Here is a 20,678-nt window from a genome sequence, read left to right as displayed (position 1 = left end):
ATAGGTTTCCCTAGAACTTGGTGGCATGAGAACTCTGTTTAGAGTATGGCTATGGATGGGTACATTTTATTCAAAAGAAACAGGATGGGGCAGCTAGGTGGCTCAGTGGATAGAGCACCGGCCCTGGATTCAGGAGGACCTGAGTTCAAATGCAGCCTCAGACACTTAACACTTACTAGCTGTGTGACCCTGGGCAAGTCACTTAACCCCAATTGCCTCACCAAAAAAAAAAGAAAAAGAAAGAAACAGGATGAGTAAAAGAAGGTGGAAAGAGAGAGTAATCCTGAATATTATGAAGGTTTACTCTCGTGAAAAATTCAGACAAGGAATGTAGACTATTTTTTTGAAATTTCTTTAACCAACAAAAGAAAGGTAAAAGATAAGAGAATATGACACAACAGTAAAGCGCTTGAGTAAAGATTCATGAAGACAAATATAGAAAGGATTTTATCATCTTGATCTAAACAGGCCACCTAGATGAAAGGAAATAGATGATTTGGAGAAAGAGATCACAAACCTTCCACACTTCAACTTTCCCCATCACAGTTTTGATCTATCGTGGGTTGGCATAAGAAATTAAATGGGAATTTGAGGACAGTTTTGCAGCAGCTACAGATAACACTCGAAGGCTAGCCAAGGACAAAAAGCTTATAACCAAATACTTAACTCAAATTTTACAATAAGATACTGTAAACACCCCATAAAAGAAAAAGATTCAGACGTCTCTGGTACGATGAGAGAGACAAAATAACTTACGCAGATTTAACAGATCATGGGGTCATACTGTGCTCCTAACCCCTGCGATGTGGAAGGGATAACTGTAATAGTAACAGGATTTCCTATGTATAAACATCTGCTGAAGATCTCTGACAAAGGCATAGCAGCTAGTAATTTCTTGGCCTGCTTTAATGATAATTTCAAATTTTCAAAGTTAAGCTGCTAAAGAGGGTAAATTCTATTCTGGATCTTATTTTTGCCAACATGGAGGAATTAGATGCCGAGCCAGCAATGAGAGAAAACTGGGTGAAGTGCCCAAGTCCATGTCCTCTACCTCAGCTGACTTCAACAGCCTATCCCCAGGACCTGAATCCCACATTCTGCAAAGATGCTGAAACAACTGGCTCTGAAAAGTGAGGTAGGAATTTCCCTTGTTAGTTGGACAGAGGCTCTTTTTTTTTTCTATCTTTTTTAAGGAGATCTGTTTCATGGGATATATAGTTTGATTTCCATTATGATGCTGTCCTTGCTAGGGACCTGTGACCTTGGAAGAGAGGTCTTTGTTAGGGAAGTCTATGATGAAATCATTGTTACTCCATCATCTCTTTCTCCCAAAACAAAAAAAAGAAAAAAAAAATCAGAATAACTGACAAAACTTAAAGAAGTCTGAAGAATATGTGTATGTGTAATAACTGTGGGCCTCCCACCTGGGGGGGGGGGCGGCAATGAGGGTTAAGTGACTTGCCCAGGGTCACACAGCTATTAAGTGTCAAGTGTCTGAGGCCAAATTTGAATTCAGGTCCTCCTGAATCCAGGGCCAGTGCTTTATCCACTGCACCACCTAGCTACCTGGCCTCCCACCTTTGCAAAAAGGGGGGGGGGGGGTAGGGTGTCAGAGAATTTTCTGATTTCTTCTTTTAAGATATGCTTGCCCTTTAAAATTTTTGAATATTCACTTTTGACTTGGGGGGGCGGTTCTTTCCATTTACACTGTTCATATTGTTTTTCTTGTTTCTGCTTACTTCACTCTCAATCAGTTCACGTAAATCTTTCCATGCTTCTCTATTTTCATCATGTCATTTCTTCCTGCACAGTAATATTCCATTACATTCATGTATAACACTTTGATCAGCTATTTCCTAATCTATGAAAATCTATTTTGATTGCAATTCTTTGCTATCACAACTATCTTATCAACATGTACTTTGGGTTATAAGCATGGCAGTGAAATATCTGTATCAAAGAGTATGGACATTTTAGAAACTTTATCTGCATAATTCCAGATTGCTTTTCCAAAATGGTTGTACAGTTTTGCTCACAGTGCATCACTCTTGAAGCGTTCTTTCATAGAGTTGTTAATAGTTTGCAATTCTCATAAGAACTTTTAGTCATACTGTGAGGGCCAAAATTTGATATACGGAGTGTTATTTGGGTGACTCTCCTTAATATTGGGGTCCCAGAAATATGAGGGACATTTTAGGTTCACCCTCCCCTCTGAACTGCCCTTTTTAGATATTTCTCGCAGGCCAATAAGAAAGGAGCCTTTAAGCTTTAATTCACAAAAGGATCAGATTTTATTACTTGGGAATTAATTAAACAACAAAGGTAAAACTAATAAAAATCAAAGATAAGGAAATAGGAAAAAAAGAAATACAGATAAATACTCTTAACTCTAAACTTAACCTATGCAATCCCCAGATCGTTTCCAATTAATCTAATTCAAAGGAATTTAGGGTTTTCTATAATTAACTCACCAACACCTGGACAGTCTACAGTTGCTCGCACCACCAGGACAGCAGACACCAGAGAGAGAGCTCAAGCTAGCATTCTGGAAGTCCCCTCCCTCCCTTCAGAGAGTGTTCAATCTTTCCTCCCTCAAAAGGGGAGGTCCTTCAAAAACTGCCTATGGAGAGTTCTCCTTCTGACCTCAGTAGCATACATAAAGACAGGGTGGGTTAGTTGTGGCCCCTCCCAAATGAGTCAGCTAAAAACAAATAATTTTTACCACAATACCCTTTGACCACTTATTTCCTGGGTAATAATGGCTTTTGGTTTTCTATGCATGTTAATTCTTTAGATTTGAATACCAACCTTAATAGAGGAATATGATATATAAATTTTCCATTAAACTTTGCTTCCCTTCTTAGATGTATTCATTTTGTCTGTGGAACTTTTCAGTTTCATATAATCGAGGTTATCAATTTTATCTTTTGTAATTGCCTCTTTACCTGATTTAAAAACACATTGCCCAACCACAACTCTGAGATATGCAATTTGCTTCTCAAATATTTTTATAGTATGATCTTTAATATTAAGCACTATTTTATATTTAATATTAATTATATACAGAATGTATTGTGTAATACAGTTTAAGGTATTGATACATGCCAGGGGGCGAAGCCAAGATGGCAGAGAGGAAGCAGCAAGCTGCCTGAGCTCTCCTTCTGTTCCCTCAAAAAGAATATTAAATCAGGCCTCTGGACAGATTCTGAAACTACAGAACCTGCAAAGAGACAGAGAGACACAGTCTTCCAACCAGAGATAATTTAGAAGACTTCAGGAAAAGGTCGGTCTGACTCGGGCAAAAGGGAGGCACAGCGCAGGGCAGTAGCCCAGTGCTGAGGGGGTCAGGGAAAGTCAGCAGGAGCTGCAGGCCACAGACAAACAACTGAGGCCCCTGAAACCTGGCTCAAAAATCTGGTGGCCAAGAAGGACAGTGGAAAAACCTACCTGCACTGGCCGGGAGGGCAGGGTGCTAGCTGTAGGGCCACGAATAGGACAGGCGGGATCAGGCACCTGGCCGAGGGCGCTCAGACAGGAAGTGCAGGGGGTCAAACTGCACACACTATAAAAGCCTCAGAGTAAAAGGCCGGTCACACAGCACCTATACCCCTGCACAAGAAGCCCAAAACAGGAACCCTGGTGCCCCCAGAGCAGACCTCAACTTAAAAAATAAATAAACAAGCTGCAATAATGAGTAAGAAGCAAAAAAGAGCCCTCTCCATTGAGAGCTTCTTTAAAAATAGGGAAGAAGCTAACGCAAACTCAGATGAGGACAATAGCCTCAAATTGCCTACATGTGAAGCCTCATGAGGGAAGGTGAATTGGTCTCAAGAACAAAAAGCCTTCCTGGAAGAGCTCAAAAAGGATTTTAAAAATCAATTGAGAGAGGTAGAAGAAAAAATGGGGAGAGAAATGAAAGCAAAACAAGAAAACTATGAAAAAAGAATCAGCAGCTTGGAAAAGGAAGCACAAAGATTGACTGGCCAAATGGAAAAAAACTGCAGAGTTTCACTGAAGAAAAAAACACCTTAAAAAATTCATTTGGCCAAATGGAAAAAAAGGTGCATAATCTCATTGAAGAAAACAATGCCTTCAAAAATTCACTTGGTCAAATGGAAAAAAAGGTGCATAATCTCACTGAAGAAAACAATGCCTTAAAAATTAAAATTGGACAGTTGGAAGATAAGGAATCCATGAGACACCAGGAATCAGTCAAGCAGAATCAAAAGAATGAAAAAATAGAAGAAAATGTGAAATACCTCATTGGAAAGACAACTGATCTGGAAAACAGATCCAGGAGAGACAATCTGAGAATCACTGGACTGCCTGAAAGCCATGACCAGAAAAAGAATCTAGACACCATATTCCAGGAAATTATTAAAGAGAGCTGCCCTGATATCATAGAATCAGAGGATAAAATCATCATTGAAAGAATCCACCGATCACCTCCTGAAAGAGACTCCAAAAGGAAAACTCCAAGGAATATTGTAGCCAAATTCCAGAATTATTAGGTGAAGGAGAAAATACTCCAAGCAGCCAGAAAGAAGCAATTTAAATATCATGGAGCCACAGTCAGGATTGCTTAGGACCTGACAGCTTCAACATTAGAGGACTGCAAGGCTTGGAATATGATATTCCGGAAGACAAAGGAGCTTGGATTGCAGCCAAGAATCTATTACCCAGCAAAAATGTGCATTTTCTTTCAGGGGAAAAGATGGACATTTAGTGACATTGGAGACTTTCAATGTTTCCTGACAAAAAGACCAGAAATGAATAGAAAATTCGATCTTAACATACAAGACTCAAGAGAAATTTAAAAAGGTAAACAGAAGGGGAAAAAAAAGGTTAATCAATTAGGTTAAACTGTTTATATCCCTACATAGGAAGATAATACTCATAACTCTTAAGAACTGTAAATGTATTTGGGCAGAGAGAAGGACTTTACACAGAGGGTATAAATATAAATTGTCTTTGACGTGATGATACAAAAAAAAAATTAAGGGGTTAAAAAGGGAGTCTATGGGGAGGAAAGGAGAGGTAAAATGGGATGAATTATATCATATGAAGAGGTGAAAAAAAAACCTATTACAATAGAGGGAAAGAAAGGCGGGGTGAACATTGTTTCAACCCTATTCTCATTAGATTTGATTCAAAGAGGGAATAACATATACGTTCATTGGGATAAAGAAACTTAACTCATTCTTTAGGGAATCAAAAGAGGAAGGGAAAGGGGGGACTGATAGAAGGGAGGACAAAAGCAAGGGAGAAAAGGGTAAAGAAAAGAGAGGGGGGTTATAAAAAGGGAGGGCAGACTGGGAGAGGCAGGGGTAAGAAGTAAAACGTTGGTGAGGAGGAATAGGGTGAAAGAAGAGGGGAAAAGTACAAAGGGGGTAAATAGAATGGAGGGGAATAGACAGTCAGTAATAATAACTGTGAATGTGAATGGGATGAACTCTGCTATAAAATAGGAGCGAATTGCAGAGTGGATTAAAAACCAGAATCTTACAATATGCTGTTTACAAGAAACACATTTGAAGCAGAGAGATACACACAGAGTAAAGGTAAAAGGCTGAAGCAGAATATATTATGCCTCAGCTAAAGTAAAAAAGGCAGGGGTAGCAATCCTTATCTCAGACAAAGTGCAGGCAAAAATAGATCTCATTAAAAGAGATAAGGAAGGAAATTACATCTTGCTAAAAGGTACTACAGATAATAAAGTAATATCAATATTAAATATGTATGCACCAAATGGTATAGCATCCAAATTCTTAGAGGAGAAGTTAAATGAGTTACAAGAGGAATTAGACAGTAATACTATACTAGTAGGGGATCTGAATCTCCCCCTCTCAGAATTAGATAAATCTAGCCTAAAAATAAATAAGAAAGAAGTGAAAGAGGTGAATAGATTACCAGAAAAGTTAGACATGATAGATGTCTGGAGAAAACTGAATGGGGATAGAAAGGAATATACCTTTTTCTCAGCAGTACATGGCACATTTTCAAAAGTTGACCATGTATTAGGGCACAAAAACATCATAGTCAAATGTAGAAAGGCAGAAATAGTAAATGCATCCTTCTCAGCTCATGATGCAATAAAAATTACATGTAAGAAAGAGCCAAGGAAAAGTAGAATGAAAATCAATTGGGAACTAAATAATATCATTCTAAAGAATAAATGGGCCAAACAACAAATCATAGAAACAATCAATAACTATATCCAAGAGAATGACAATAATGAGACAACATACCAAAATCTATGGGATGAAGCCAAAGCAGTGCTTAGGGGAAAATTTATAGCTCTAAATGCTTACATGAATAAAAAAGAGAAAGAGGAGTTTAATGAATTGGGCATGCAACTTAAAAAGCTAGAAAAAGAACAAATTAGAAATCCCCAATTAGATACTAAATAGAGATCCTGAAAATTAAAGGAGAAATTAATAAGATTGAAAGCAAAAAAAACTATAGAATTAATAAAACTAAGAGCTGGTTTTATGAAAAAAACAATAAAATAGATAAAATATTGGTTAATTTGATTTAAAAAAAGAAAGAAGAAAACCAAATTACCAGTATCAAAAATGAAAAGGGTGATGTTACCACCAATGAAGTGGAAATTATATCAATAATTAGGAATTATTTTGCCTAACTGTATGCCAATAAATTTGAAATGGATGAATATTTACAAAAATACAAACTGCCCAGGTTAACTGAAGAAGAAATAAAATCCTTAAATAAACCCATATTAGAAAAAGAAATTGAACAAGCCATTAATGAACTCCCTAAGAAAAAATCCCCAGGGCCTGATGGGTTTATGGGTGAATTTTACCAAACATTTAAAGAACAATTAATTGCAATATCATACAAATTATTTTGAAAAATAGGTGAAGAAGGAGTTCTACCAAATTCATTTTATGACACAAATATGGTGGTGATACCAAAACCAGGCAAAGCAAAAACAGAGAAAGAAAATTATAGACCAATTTCCCTAATGAATATTGATGCTAAAATCTTAAATAAGATATTAGCAAGGAGATTACAGCAAGTGATCACCAGGATAATACACTATGACCAGGTGGGATTTATACCAGGAATGCAGGGCTGGTTCAACATTAGGAAAACTATTAACATAATCAACCACATCAATAAGAAAACCAACCAAAATCATATGATTATCTCAATAGATGCAGGGAAAGCTTTTGACAAAGTACAACACCTATTCCTAATAAAAACACTGGAGAGTTTAGGAATAGGGGGAGCTTTCCTTAAAATAATAAACAGTATCTACCTAAAGACATCAGCAAGTATTATATGCAATGGAGATAAATTTGAGGCCTTCCCAATAAGATCAGGGGTGAAACAGGGATGTCCATTATCACCCCTATTATTTAATATTGTACTAGAAATGTTAGCTTTAGCAATCAAAGAAGAAAAAGGAATTAAAGGAATTAGAATAGGCAAGGAGGAAACCAAACTATCACTCTTTGGGGCAGCTAGGTGGCACAGTGGATAGAGCACCGGCCCTGGAGTCAGGAGTACCTGAATTCAAATCTGGCCTCAGATACTTAACACTTACTAGCTGTGTGATCCTGGGCAAGTCACTTAACCCCAATTGCCTCATACTCAAAACAAAAACAAAAATGAAAACGAAAACAAAAACAAAAACAAAAAAACTATCACTCTTTGCAGATGATATGATGGCATACTTAAAGAATCCTAGAGAATCAACTCAAAAATTACTTGAAACAATTAACAACTTTAGCAAAGTAGCAGGATATAAAATAAATCCACATAAATCATCAGCATTTCTATACATGACCAACAAAGTCCAGCAGCAAGAGATAGAAAGAGAAATTCCATTTAAAGTAATGGTAGATAATATAAAATACTTGGGAGTCTACTTGCCAAGACAAACCCAGGAACTCTATGAACACAACTACCATACACTTCACACAAATCAAATCGGATCTAAATAATTGGAAAGATATCAATTGCTCATGGATAGGCAGAGCTAATATAGTCAAAATGACAATACTACCCAAATTAATTTACTTATTCAGTGCCATACCAATCAGACTACCTAAAAATTATTTTATAGAGCTAGAAAAAATAATAACAAAATTCATCTGGAAAAACAAAAAATCAAGAATATCCAGGGAAATAATGAAAAAAAAATTCATAGGAAGGTGGGTTAGCGGTACCAAATCTGGAGCTTTACTATAAAGCGGCAGTCATCAAAACTATCTGGTACTCACTAAGAAATAGAGTGGAGGACCAATGGAATAGGCTAGGCACAGGAAACGCAGTGGTAAATGACACCAGTAATGTAGTGTTTGATAAACCCAAAGACTCCAGCTTCTGGGATAGGAACTCAGTATTTGACAAAAACTGCTGGGAAAACTGGAAGATAGTATGGCAGAAATTAGGCATAGACCAACATCTTACACCTTATACTAAAATAAGGTCAAAATGGATACACGATTTAGACATAAGAGGTGATACCATAGGTAAATTAGGAGAGAAAGGAATAGTGTACCTATCAGATCTTTGGAAAGGAAAACAGTTTATGACCAAACAAGAGATAGAGTATATTATAAAATGTAAAATGGATGATTTTGATTACATTAAATTAAAAAATGTTTGTACAAACAGAAACAATGTATCCAAAATTAGAAGGGAGGCAGAAAGCTGGGAAACAATTTTTATGGCCAGTACTTCTGATAAAGACCTCATTTCTAAAATATATAGGGAACTAAATCAAATTGATAAGAATCCAAGTCATTCTCCAATTGAGAAATGGTCAAAGGATATGAACAGGCAGTTTTCTGATGAAGAAACCAAAGCTATCTATTCCCATATGAAAAAATGCTCTAAATCTCTAATGATTAGAGAGATGCAAATTAAAACAACTCTGAGGTACCACCTGACACCTATCAGATTGGCTAAAATGACAAAAAAGGAAAAGAATAAATGTTGGAGAAGCTGTGGGAAAATTGGAACACTAATTTATTGTTGGTGGAGCTGTGAACTGATCCAACCATCCTGGAGAGCAATTTGGAATTATGCCCAAAGGGCGATAAAGCTGCACATACCCTTTGACCCAGCAATACCACTTTTGAGTCTTTTGCCCAAAGAAATCATGGAAAGGGGAAAGGGACCCACATGTACAAAAATATTTATAGCTGCTCTTCATGTGGTGGCAAGGAATTGGAAGCTATGGGGATGCCCATCCATTGAGGAATGGCTGGACAAGTTGTGGTATATGAATACAATGGAATACTATTGTGCTGTAAGAAACAATGAGCAGGAGGAGTTCAGAGAAACCTGGGGTCTTGCGTGGACTGATGATGAGTGAGATGAACAGAACCAGAAGAACATTATACACAGTATCATCAACATTGAGTGTTGATCTACTGTGATGGACTATATTCTTCTCACCAATGCAATGTACAGAAGAGTTCCAGGGAACTCATGATAGAAGAGGATCTCCAAATCCAGGGAGGAAAAAAAAAAAAAACAACTATGGAGTAGATGTTGAATGAACCATACTATTTCTTTTTTTTTTTTTTTGATGCTGATGTTTTTCTATTTTGAGGTTTTTCGTCACTGCTCTGATTTTTCTCTTATAATATGACTAATGCAGAAATATGTTTAATGTTATTATGTATATATATAACCTATATCAGATTACCTGCTGTCTAGGGGAGGGGGCAGGGAGAAAAATCTGAAATTGGAAAGCTTATATAAACAAAAGTTGAGAGCTATCTTTACATGTAATGGGAAAAAAAATACTTTATTAATTTAAAATAAATAAATAAAGATACATGCCAGACAGTTTTCCAGTTTTTCCAGCAGATTTTATCAAAGTGAGTTCTTTCTGAAGCAATGCTTTCCCACTTTCTTGAAGTTTTTGAGTTCCATTGTTTCTGATTTGCCCTTGTCTGTTCCATTGATCTACCTCAATTTTTTAACCAATACCAGATTATTTTGATGACTGTCACTTTGAAATATAGTAAGAAGTCTAGAAGTGCTATATTCTTTCTCCTTCCTTCATTTCCTTTGATATTTCACATCTTTGATTTTTCCAAGTGAATTTCACCAAATTCTATTAAGTATGCCTATGATAATTTGGTATGGCATTAAAAGTATATACTATATCTGGGCGAGTCACTTAACCCCAATTGCCTCACCAAAAAAAAAAAAAAGTATATACTATATGAATGTAATGGAATACTATTATGCTTTAAGAAATGATGAACAGGGGCAGCTAGGTGGCGCAGTTGATAGAGCGCCTGCCCTGGAGTCAGGAGTACCTAAGTTCAGATCCGGCCTCAGACACTTAACACTTAACACTTACTAGCTGTATGACCTTGGGCAAGTCACTTAACCCCAGTTGCCTCACTAAAAAAAAAAGAAAAGAAAAGAAATGATGAGCAGGCAGATTTCAGAAAAACCTGGAAAGACTTAAGTGGACTGATGCTGAGTGAAGTGAGAAGAACCAGAACTTCTTACACAGTAACAGCAACATTGTGATAGGCTTAGCTCTTCTCAGAAATACAGACAATTCCAAAAGACTCATGATGGAAAATGCTCTCCGCATACAGAAAAAAGTGTGGACTCTGAATGCATATTGAACCATACTGTTTCTACTCTTGCTTTTTTTTTTTCTTTTTTGAGGTTTTTCCCTTTTGGTCTGATTCTTCTTTAACAACATGACTAATGCAGAAATGTCTGATGTGATTGTACAGATATAACCTATATCAGATCGCTTTCTGTCTTGAGGAGGAATACTTTGTAATTTAGATTAATAAGTCTTTTGGGAGCTCTGGTAGATTGATCCCCAGATACTTGATGTACTTTGTTATTATTTGGAATAGAATTTCTCTATATTTCCTCTTGGAGTATATGTAGAAATCTATTGATTTTGAGGGTTTATTTTATAGGTTTATTATAACTTTGCTGAAGCTGTTTGTCTCAGAATCTTTGCTAATTCCCCAGGATTTTGCAAGTAAACCAATCTTATCATCAACAAATAAGTATAGTTTTATCTCCTCATAGCCAATTTTTATAGCTTTAATTTCTTTCCCATTTTACTGCTAATACAAGCATTTCCAGAATATCAAATAGTCAAAAAAGAGTAAGCATCCTTATTTACACCTATATTTACTGGGAAAGGTTCTAGTGTTTCCATTGCAGATGATAACTCATTTTGGCTTAAACTTTTTGATATTAAGAAAAAGGTTCCTCTATGACTTTACTTTGTTTTTAGCATAAGTTGTACTTTCTCAAAGGTTTTTCCTATTTATTGACATAATCATGTGATTTGGAGGTTTTTAATAGGAAAAAAATAAGGTGATTATTTTTCTAGTGATGAACCATCCTTGTGTTCTAGGTATAATATAATTTGGTTGTAAGGAATAACTTCTTTGATAAATTACTGTAGTCTGATATTTTATTTAAAATTCTCTTTAATATTAGTCTATAGTTCTCCTGTGCTTTATTCTTCCTAGTTCATGTTCACTACATTTGTCTCATAAAAGGAATCTGCTATGGTGCTTTCCTTCCCTATATTTGAGAATAATTTGTAAAGCATGTGTTAAGTGTTCTTTAAATGTTTAATAGAATACTCTTGTGAATCCATCAGGACCATGCATTTTTCCCCTTTGGCAGTTCTATTTCTTTTCTTGAAATTTGATTATTTAAGATCTCTAATTGGTCTTCTGTAAATTTGGGTGTTTTATATTTTTGGAAAGTATCCTTCAATTTCTTTTGGTTCACATTTTTATTACCCTGCAACTGCCTAATAGGTTTTAACTATTTAAAATTTTTCTTTTGTTGTTACTTCATCTTGCTCATTTGCTAGTCTGTTAATTTCTCTGCTCTCTTCAATCAGATTGACTAACAATTTATCAATTTTGTTGGCCTTTTCCAAGAACCAGCTTTTAGTTGTATTTATCAATTCTCTTGTAATTTAAAAATATTTTTTCATGCTTTTTAGGTTTATTTTTTAAATGTTCATTCAGTTCATTAATCATCTCTTTTTCTACTTTGTTAATGTGTTTGAAGAGATGATTTTTCACCTGATTTTTTAGCTGCATCCCAGAAATTTTGGTATGTTTTATTATTTTCATAATTTCATAATTTTCTTTCACATAATTATTGTTCCTATGATTTTTCTTTGACTACTTAATATTTCATCATTAAGTCTTGATTTAGGTCCATGGAATTCTTTTTTTCCCCCTTTTTTGTTATAGGGATGGCTCACTGGGGTGTGGCATGTGAGCATTATATTTAGAAGCAAAGGTAAAAGGTAACAAATCAAAAGATACTGATAAAAATCATTTTTTTTAATGTAAGCACCCTCAGGTTTAGGATTGTTTTACTTTTGCATTCGAATCCCCAGCACTTAAAATAGCAACTGTCACAAAGATACTTAAAATGCTTGTTGATTAATCTGGATTTGAAATCCATCTCTCGTACTTACTACCTGTGTAACTTTGGGCAAGTGATAACTTCCCTGGATTGCAGTTTCCTCATCTATTAAATGATAGGATTGAACAATCTCAAAGGTTCATTCCAACTCTAAATTCTGGATCCCCAATAAAGTAACTGAATTTTAAAGTGATTTTAAAAAAAATTAACAGAAGTACAACCTAAACAGAATCTGAATATGGGCAAAAGGGGAGTTTATATGAAGCTGAAAGTGAGTAAATGAATATATAATCTGATAAAACAGCCAACCAAAACATGAGCACAAATCCTATGTTAGACTCCCTTGAAGTGAGAGAAGCAAAAACAACTGAAATTCCATAAAACAGTGCTGTAAAAAACAATGTTGAAAGACTCAAAAACTATGATAAATATGACCAACCATGATTCCAGAGCAGGTGTGTCACACTGGCCTGCAAAAGTACTGAGTACAGTCAGAACCTGATTAAAACATAATTGGGAAGTGTTTAAAAAAATAAAAATCCAGTATATTTAAATCTGTGTTTTTCTAAGTCAATAAACCACCAGAGATCCATTTCTACTTAAGTTTGATACTACTAGACCAGAGAATTCAAGATGAAACATATTACCTACCATCTGACAAAAAGGGCTCTAGAGATGGCAACACTTGCAGGGGAAGGGTATCACAAATGAAAGAATTTGTTTTGATTATACATGTTTATTATAATGGTTTTGTTTTTTATTCTTTCTCAGTGGGGAGGAGTGTGCAGGTGGGAAAGAGAAATGATTTTTTACTGATTGAAAAAAACTTTTAAATCGAGGCATAATCTAAACAGAAATTGAATGTATTCAGATAGAACCAAGACTTATCTTTCAGCCTTACCTAGAAGGGTGGTTTAAAGAGCTCAAACTTTAAGCATCATCCTGTTAAGAGAAGTGATTTGTTCAAATTCAGGAGTGGATTAGTATAGTATTGAAAAAAACTCTACAGTGAATCAAGTTATCATTTTTTCTCTAAAAATTCAAAAACAATCCATATATTTGGAGGTTCAAATCCTCCATTTATCTTTCCTTCTTTGAGAAAGGGATAACCTTTTGTTATTGGAGAAAGAGGGGAAGTCTTCAACATAGATAAATTATAATCTAACGGCAAATTGATTTTGGCACATGCACAATTCTTACTTGTGGCACTATTTAGATTTACTATTGCAATGCATCACCATGGCATGGAGTTGACCATAGGTTCTTTCAAGGCTAGGCCAGTAAAGTATAAGCTTCAGAAAGCACAATAGCAAGCTAGAATGGGTTCAAATACAGCTGTAGGCTCCTCACAAGAGGACCTACCACAAGGTACCAATTTTTTGTTCTACTGAAGACCTGTGGAATGCCACAAATAAAGGTCAATACACACACACGCTCATATTAACCTCTATGCTTTTCTTTTTTCTTGTAACATATTTCGACTGTAAGAAGCTCACCATCCAAAGATGAATAATGATTAATCTCCTGGGTCTTTGAAATGGCAATCCCTCATAACCAACTGGATTATTTACACAAGGCTCTCCACCAATTTTCCTGCCTCTTTCCTTTACCTCAATCCTTCAAATCGTTACCAATTATGATTCTTGTGCACACATGTGACTGACTCCTTTCCTTAGACTACCTACTGCCTATTGAATAAAACTCAACTCCTTAGCCTGGTATTCCAGACCACAATCCAAATCTGGAAGGCTTTCTAGCTTTATTGTATAGTTCCCTCCAAATTCTGACACTTGTAAAATTGCACTGTTTTTTTCCTTCACTCAGCTTGTGACTGAAAATAGGTACTATACATTGTCAAGTACAAACTATAAGCTTTTTTTATTTTCACACATTTAAGTTTTAACTTGTATTTACCATATAAACCAAACCTAATATTGTTTGCAGCAATGGTGACTGATGGACAGCAAAAAGATTCTCCCATTACCAGTGGATTGCAAGGACAAAATTATCATTAGCAGGAGCAGCAAGAAGGAAGGACTCAGCTGCCAGGATATTAACCTCAATTTGGAAGAATTTATTTTTTTCAAACCTGAGTGAAATTTATCATATGCTGTACAGGAAAATAAAGTCACATATGCTAAGAACGATGAATCCTGTTAAAGTGTATCCACTCTTTTCACATCTTGGATGAAAGCTCAGTGGCACAGGAACTATTTAAATCCCTGTAAAACATTTAACTCAAATGTCCTTTGATATAAAATTATTGGTATCTTCCTAACACTCTACGCAAACCTCACAACAAAATGCATAATAGTATTGCTATGAACAATAAACTTTAAAAAGGCAAACATTTGAAGTGTGTCTAGCAAAAAATTTTAGTGCTTATTTTGGGTAAAAAAAAATACCTGTGTGTATAAAGGTAGAGTCTGTGTGTGTGTGTGTGTGTGTGTGTGTGTGTGTGTGTGTGTCTGTCTGTCTGTCTGTCTGTCTGTCTATCCTAGTCACCCAACATATACTAGATAACCATAGCATTCAAAGGTGGTTAATTCTACAATTTGAGATGACATACAAGTTGTCCCAAAAGTCTTAGTGCAGTTTTAAGAAATTAGAGTGTACCTGAACTGCACTAAAAGTTTTGGGACATACTGTATTGTAGATTTTATTTTTAACAAGCATTTAAATCAATTTTTAAAATAAAATTCCTAGTCTTCCTGTTCACTGACTAAATTAAACTTAATATACACATTTATTTCAGTGACAAAAATAAGTTATTTCTACCATTAATCTCAAGAGATGTTATTTTATAATTTAATTACTGATTCATGTACCTATAGTGTATTAGAAATATATCTAGAAGTTCAGATGAATAGAATGATATTTTTTCCCCTAAGTTTGCTTTATGGGTAACAGTATTATGAACAAGCATAGTGTTTGAAACAAAAGAACCATATAAATTTGAAAGATGAAGATAAATATAGCAGCTTGAAAGTTGCTACAACGTTAAAAGGCTGGCATTAGGGGCAGCTAGGTAGCGCAGTGAATAGAGCACCAGCCCTGGATTCGGGAGGACCTGAGTTCAAATCTGGCATCAGATACGTAACACTTACTAGCTGTGTGACCCTGGGCAAGTCACTTAACCCCCATTGCTGGAGGTGGAGGAAGAAGAGGAGGAAGAGGAAGGGCAGGAGGAAGAAGAAGAAGGTTGGCATTGCAGATTAGACATGGCAGCCTATGTAGTACAAATCTTAATAAAAATCAGAAAATTATCATTTCTAACATTGTGGCTGGCAAATAATTAACACAGACTCCATTAGTCAGCACTATTAAAACAATTAATAATAATAATTTAAAATATACCACATAAATAAATACTAGTCATCAGCAATTAATGGCAGTTGTAAGTTCATTCTATGTATTTCTATTGTTTTAAGTTGTTCTTGATTTTAAGTGATTTAAAAATTCACTGTAATGTAGTTACAAGGGGCAAAATCATTGGCACACAACTTTAAAACCTCAAAAATAATAATTAAGTATTTTATATTTAGATATCATATTAAAAAAATATAGCTGCACAACTACAAATAAGCATTTTTTTCATTTGGTGTTACCAGATATTTTGAAAGGAATTAGGCACAATGTTAATAACAAAAGAAAAATTATCTCTGTGCTATGATATACAGTGGCTCTAAAGCAGAGTAAATAGTTTATTTGAAAATTTATGCTGAAATACACTCCAATCAAAACATACATGAAAATTCTCAGAATATTGCACCACAATCGTTTTCTACCTTACTACTGGTTTATAAAATGTTGCATGTAGATTTTCAGCTTATCAATGAGTATGGTGAGAAATTATATTAAAAAAGAAAGATCTGTCAAGGTGTTTTCAAACTGGTGAAAACTTGGGAGAGGGAAAGTAAGAAAAAGATACATACGAGTAGCACATACTTAACCAAATCTTTTCTGTTTTCATTCCCCAAAATGCCAATCAGTTCTCTGAAGTTTAGTGCAGTCTACAGCTTACCCCATATTATCATGGCATGAATTCAATATGCATGAGATCATTATAATATCAAAGACAACAGTGTATAAAAAGGTGAAATCATTATAAAAAATCATCCAAAATCTTGAACTACACACACTTCAAGAAGAAAAAAGTGGAACAAATAAAAGATGGAATTATATCTTAATGAAATCACATTTAAATTAGGTTAAGTAGTATAAGCTTCTGTTTCCCCCAAACCCAGTATAAAAATTCCTCTCAATGAGAAATCATCTATTTTAATGGCAAAATTTTTACATGCCAGAAAAATTTGCATTATATTTAAAACTATGTATACAATACATTTGTGGCAAAAACCTATACATCTTCCAGCTGTTGAGACAAAGTAAAAAACATGGTTGCATTAAAGCACAAAAAATTATAAATTGCTGAAAAGATATAAAAAAAGATTAAAAACCATTTGCATCTTGACTCCTTGTAGGTCTTCAATATTAGTTAGAATTTGCAAACTACAACAGATTGTGAAAGTTTTGATGCAACCTTTACATATACAACCAAAAGTTCATTTCATTTCAAAAAGATCCCAGCTTAAAAAGCAATATACTGCAATAATGTCTGTGCGTTTATTATACTATTTGTACAAGTGCAATATTATTAAAACATCTTCAAAATAAACCTCAATTACTAGAAGGGATCATAATAACTTAAAAGAATAAATCAGAACTGAATTTTATAAGATTAATAAAGTATTTTAGAAAGTTCTATTTAATTGGTTCTTCTTCCTCTACCATATATAGACATTATTGTAACGTCCCCTGTATTATATATACCCCAAAATCTTCAATCTTGTAAAAAATACTATTTTTTGATAACCTCCAGGGACATTATGCTTCACTTGAAGACCATGTGTCAAAGTTCCATTCTAAATATGAAGGGCCATAAAGATAATTTTTAAAAGAATTTAAATTTCTATTAAGTGGGTATATTAATACTTTGTACAGAGTCCATATTTAAAGTTAAGTATAGCAACCCCTAGACATAAAAAGCAGTGCCATGCTTCTTTTCAATTCAGTGCCTGTTACTAAATTGTTGGAGTTGAACTCCCAATTATAGTAACCATTTATGTAAGTTATCATGATATTCAAATGGACGCACATCATCTGATTAGGCAGATATGCACTGTATTTGCCTAAAACAAATCTAATAACTAAAGGTATTTAAATTAAAAAAAAATTGGGTATATGGAACAGTGCTATATTATCCATAAAACAAATCAAACTGAAAGTAACATATATAAGGCAAGAATATTAGATTCAGCATTTGTTTATATTTATTAGCATACACATGATATCAAATTCCTCTAAAATGGCTTTAAATTTATATTTACCATAGCTATACGATACCATACTGAAAAGAAAGAAATGAATACTTCCAGCTATAGAAACAGGTCTCTGAAAATCAGATCTTGAGGTGGTTTACCATTTTCTTCAATTCATATAGTACTATTTTAAAAATTAATCAAAATCTGGAACAAGTTTTTGAAGGAAATGTGATCCTTCAGAAGACTGAATTTTTTTCATGCTAAATTTTATCAGAGAAATGAAACCTCCAGAAATATCTGGGTACTTAAATACTCTGTATAGATGTTATCTGCATTGTCAATTTAAATCAGATATATAATCAATTGGCTAAAGAATCATGCTTAATTTTAATAATGAACTGTCAAAATATTATAAAAGGTAGAGTATTTTTTTTAATTGAAGAGCATTGCCCAATGTCTTATTTACAGTGTATGCCAACTCATCCCTTATGACAGAAAGAGCAATTTATATGTAGAAAGTATTAGCACTTACCATTAGAATAAATTCAGTGCTAAGAGTATTTGAATGCAGAAGTACTATCTGTGCTTGGACATCTCAATCTTTATTAAAATGTGTTTACATTTTGGGTCTTTGAAGTAAGTTTCAGTTATAAGATAATGGAAGGGAGACAGTCATTCAGACTGTTAAAACTGTTGATTACTTAAAGGACAAGCACTTAAAGGAGTTGAAAAACAACCACTTCTTTAGTTTTCTAGGGACTAGGAGGCAAGTATTTATTGACAAATTTTGAAGCAAAAATTTAACAAAACATAAGAGAAATATAAAGGCCTTTGAGGTAAAATAGTAAATAATATTCTACAAAGCCCAGTGTGCAGTAAAATATCCAAAACTCAAGTGAACTTGAGAGACTTAGAATTCATTGTGCCTTTTGTATTATATACCATATACCTGTTGAAAAATGGACAATAAAATAATCACAATTCACTTCTTCATGTTAGCCTATTAATCACGTTCCAATCTCTGTGCAAATTGCATTCAGAAAGGGCTATTCTTCTCAGTGCCATAATTCTAACTTGATTACAAATGGAAGCATTTGGCTATGATTTCTGCATGCTTATTGCTATGAAAGAAATAAGCAAACTTTTATGTTTACTGTGCAAGAATTTTAATAAGATTTGCACACATCTCAAAAAACTCTATTGTGTGACTTCCTGGCCTTGGGGTCAAGTCAACTGTAGAAGAGTCAAGTGAAGTCACTGATGAGGTAAGGGAAACATCTGAGGATCTTCCTTGGGCTTCAGCATCTGAATCATTCTTTTGGCAAGATCGATAATTGCTCACAGAACCCGATCTTTGTGGAGTAGCAGTTCCAGATTTGGCTTCAGTAATTTCATCTGGAAAAGGAAACACTTGAACTAAATTTCTTTTCATTGCATTTTGAAGATGTTAAAAGTTTTTGTATATCAAGATTACATTTGAAAAGCTTGTCAAAAATAAGCTTTTGATTTTTGGAAAAATGATTTTTTGGGATAGTGAGGTAGCACAGTTGGATAAAGCACTGGACCTGGATTCAGAAGGACCTGAGTTCAAATCCAGCCTCAGACACTTGACATTTACTAGCTGTGTGACCCTGGGCAAGTCACTTAAGTCTCATTGCCACACCAAAACAAAGGAAAAAAAAGAAGAAAAAGAAAAAACGATTTTTTAAAAAATATTCTGAGCTAAGTCATCCTCAGCCCATAAATAGTTCCCCTTTGTGAGCCACAGAATCCATTTTTGTTATCACTAGCCAGAGGCAAGTAAAGCCTGTGGCAACAGAATCGTTCTGTTCTACACAAAGTGAATTGGGATTGAACACACACACACACTGGTTTCACTAGCACCAAATAAATTCTTGAACATTCCTAGCAGTAAGATTATTTCCACTATAAGATTCTTTTTATGAAGAATTCCAATTTCAACTTAAATTAACTAAGGAAAACCTAAAAACAAGAAATATAATTTTTTAAAAACCACAACAGAACAAAACAATTACTAGCAATTCAATCTCATATTTATTCACTCAGCTGTTCCTAATAAAAATAAAATTAATAAGGGTGAGAATGAAATATAGGGGTAAAAGTCACCTATAGTCAGATACATCATTCCTTACCTGGGTCGTCTAACAAGTTAGACAAACATATAATCAGATGATTAGATCATAGCCCATCATCCCTACTGTAAACATAATTTAAAGGTCACAGACTACTGATGCTAAATTACTAGCATAATATGTGCACAGAAAAAGATATTATCTTGTCTTTTCAAAATTAAATTGGCTCATGAAAAGCTTACATTTTTAATTGATGGACTAATATAAGAGCACTTAAAAATGACATATCCTTACAATGCTGAAGACAGAGTACAAAAATCTATCATCTACAGGCCACTTATACAACCTAGTTTGGAGGATTAAAGTGCAAGACATAGTCAGGAGAACCTAAAATCAAAACCCAACTCTAATACTAACTTTCCTTCCCAATAGCATCCCAAGTTCAACTTTACTCTATTTTCTACTCCCAAAACCCCAGATTCCCCTTTCCCATTATTATTTACATCTTGCCAAATCCCAACGTTAGATTGTTCCCACAATATGCCAAAGTTATGGAAGCCTCACTCCAACACAAAGCAACCCTTTTCTACTCTCCACAATAGCTGCTCCAAACCTCTTCTCAAGCCTCACCCACTATACCATTTCCCCTCCCTATCATGAGTATTTCAACTAATATTTTACCATGAAAACAGAAACCATTGATCGTGAACTAGCCCCTCCCCCCCCATCCCTTCAAATAATAACATCTGGACATCAACCTTACTATTTACTCCTTTACTCTAGTTTTTGGTGAAGAGGTGACCCTTCTCTCCAAAAGCAAACTCTTTACAACTAT

General features: G+C 34.6%; 1 protein-coding gene across 2 annotated transcripts in view; it reads right to left on the bottom strand.

Annotated features, from left to right (window-relative positions):
- Positions 1-15,616: 15,616 nt before the first annotated feature.
- The window catches only part of PRKAA1 (protein kinase AMP-activated catalytic subunit alpha 1), a 53,267-nt gene continuing 48,205 nt past the window's right edge, over positions 15,617-20,678 (bottom strand). The window contains exon 10 of one of the 2 annotated variants that reach the window (XM_043977171.1): positions 15,617-19,145. In XM_043977171.1, coding sequence (XP_043833106.1) covers positions 18,901-19,145 — 245 coding nt within the window. In that variant the 3' untranslated portion in view covers positions 15,617-18,900. The remainder of the gene's footprint in view (positions 19,146-20,678) is intronic. The other variant, XM_043977170.1, reaches the window with a different exon arrangement.

The sequence above is a fragment of the Dromiciops gliroides genome, chromosome 1, assembly GCF_019393635.1.
Source record: "Dromiciops gliroides isolate mDroGli1 chromosome 1, mDroGli1.pri, whole genome shotgun sequence".
NCBI lineage: Eukaryota > Metazoa > Chordata > Mammalia > Microbiotheria > Microbiotheriidae > Dromiciops > Dromiciops gliroides.
The sequence above is the reverse complement of the archived record's forward strand: the minus strand, read 5'-3'. Positions and strand labels throughout refer to the sequence as shown.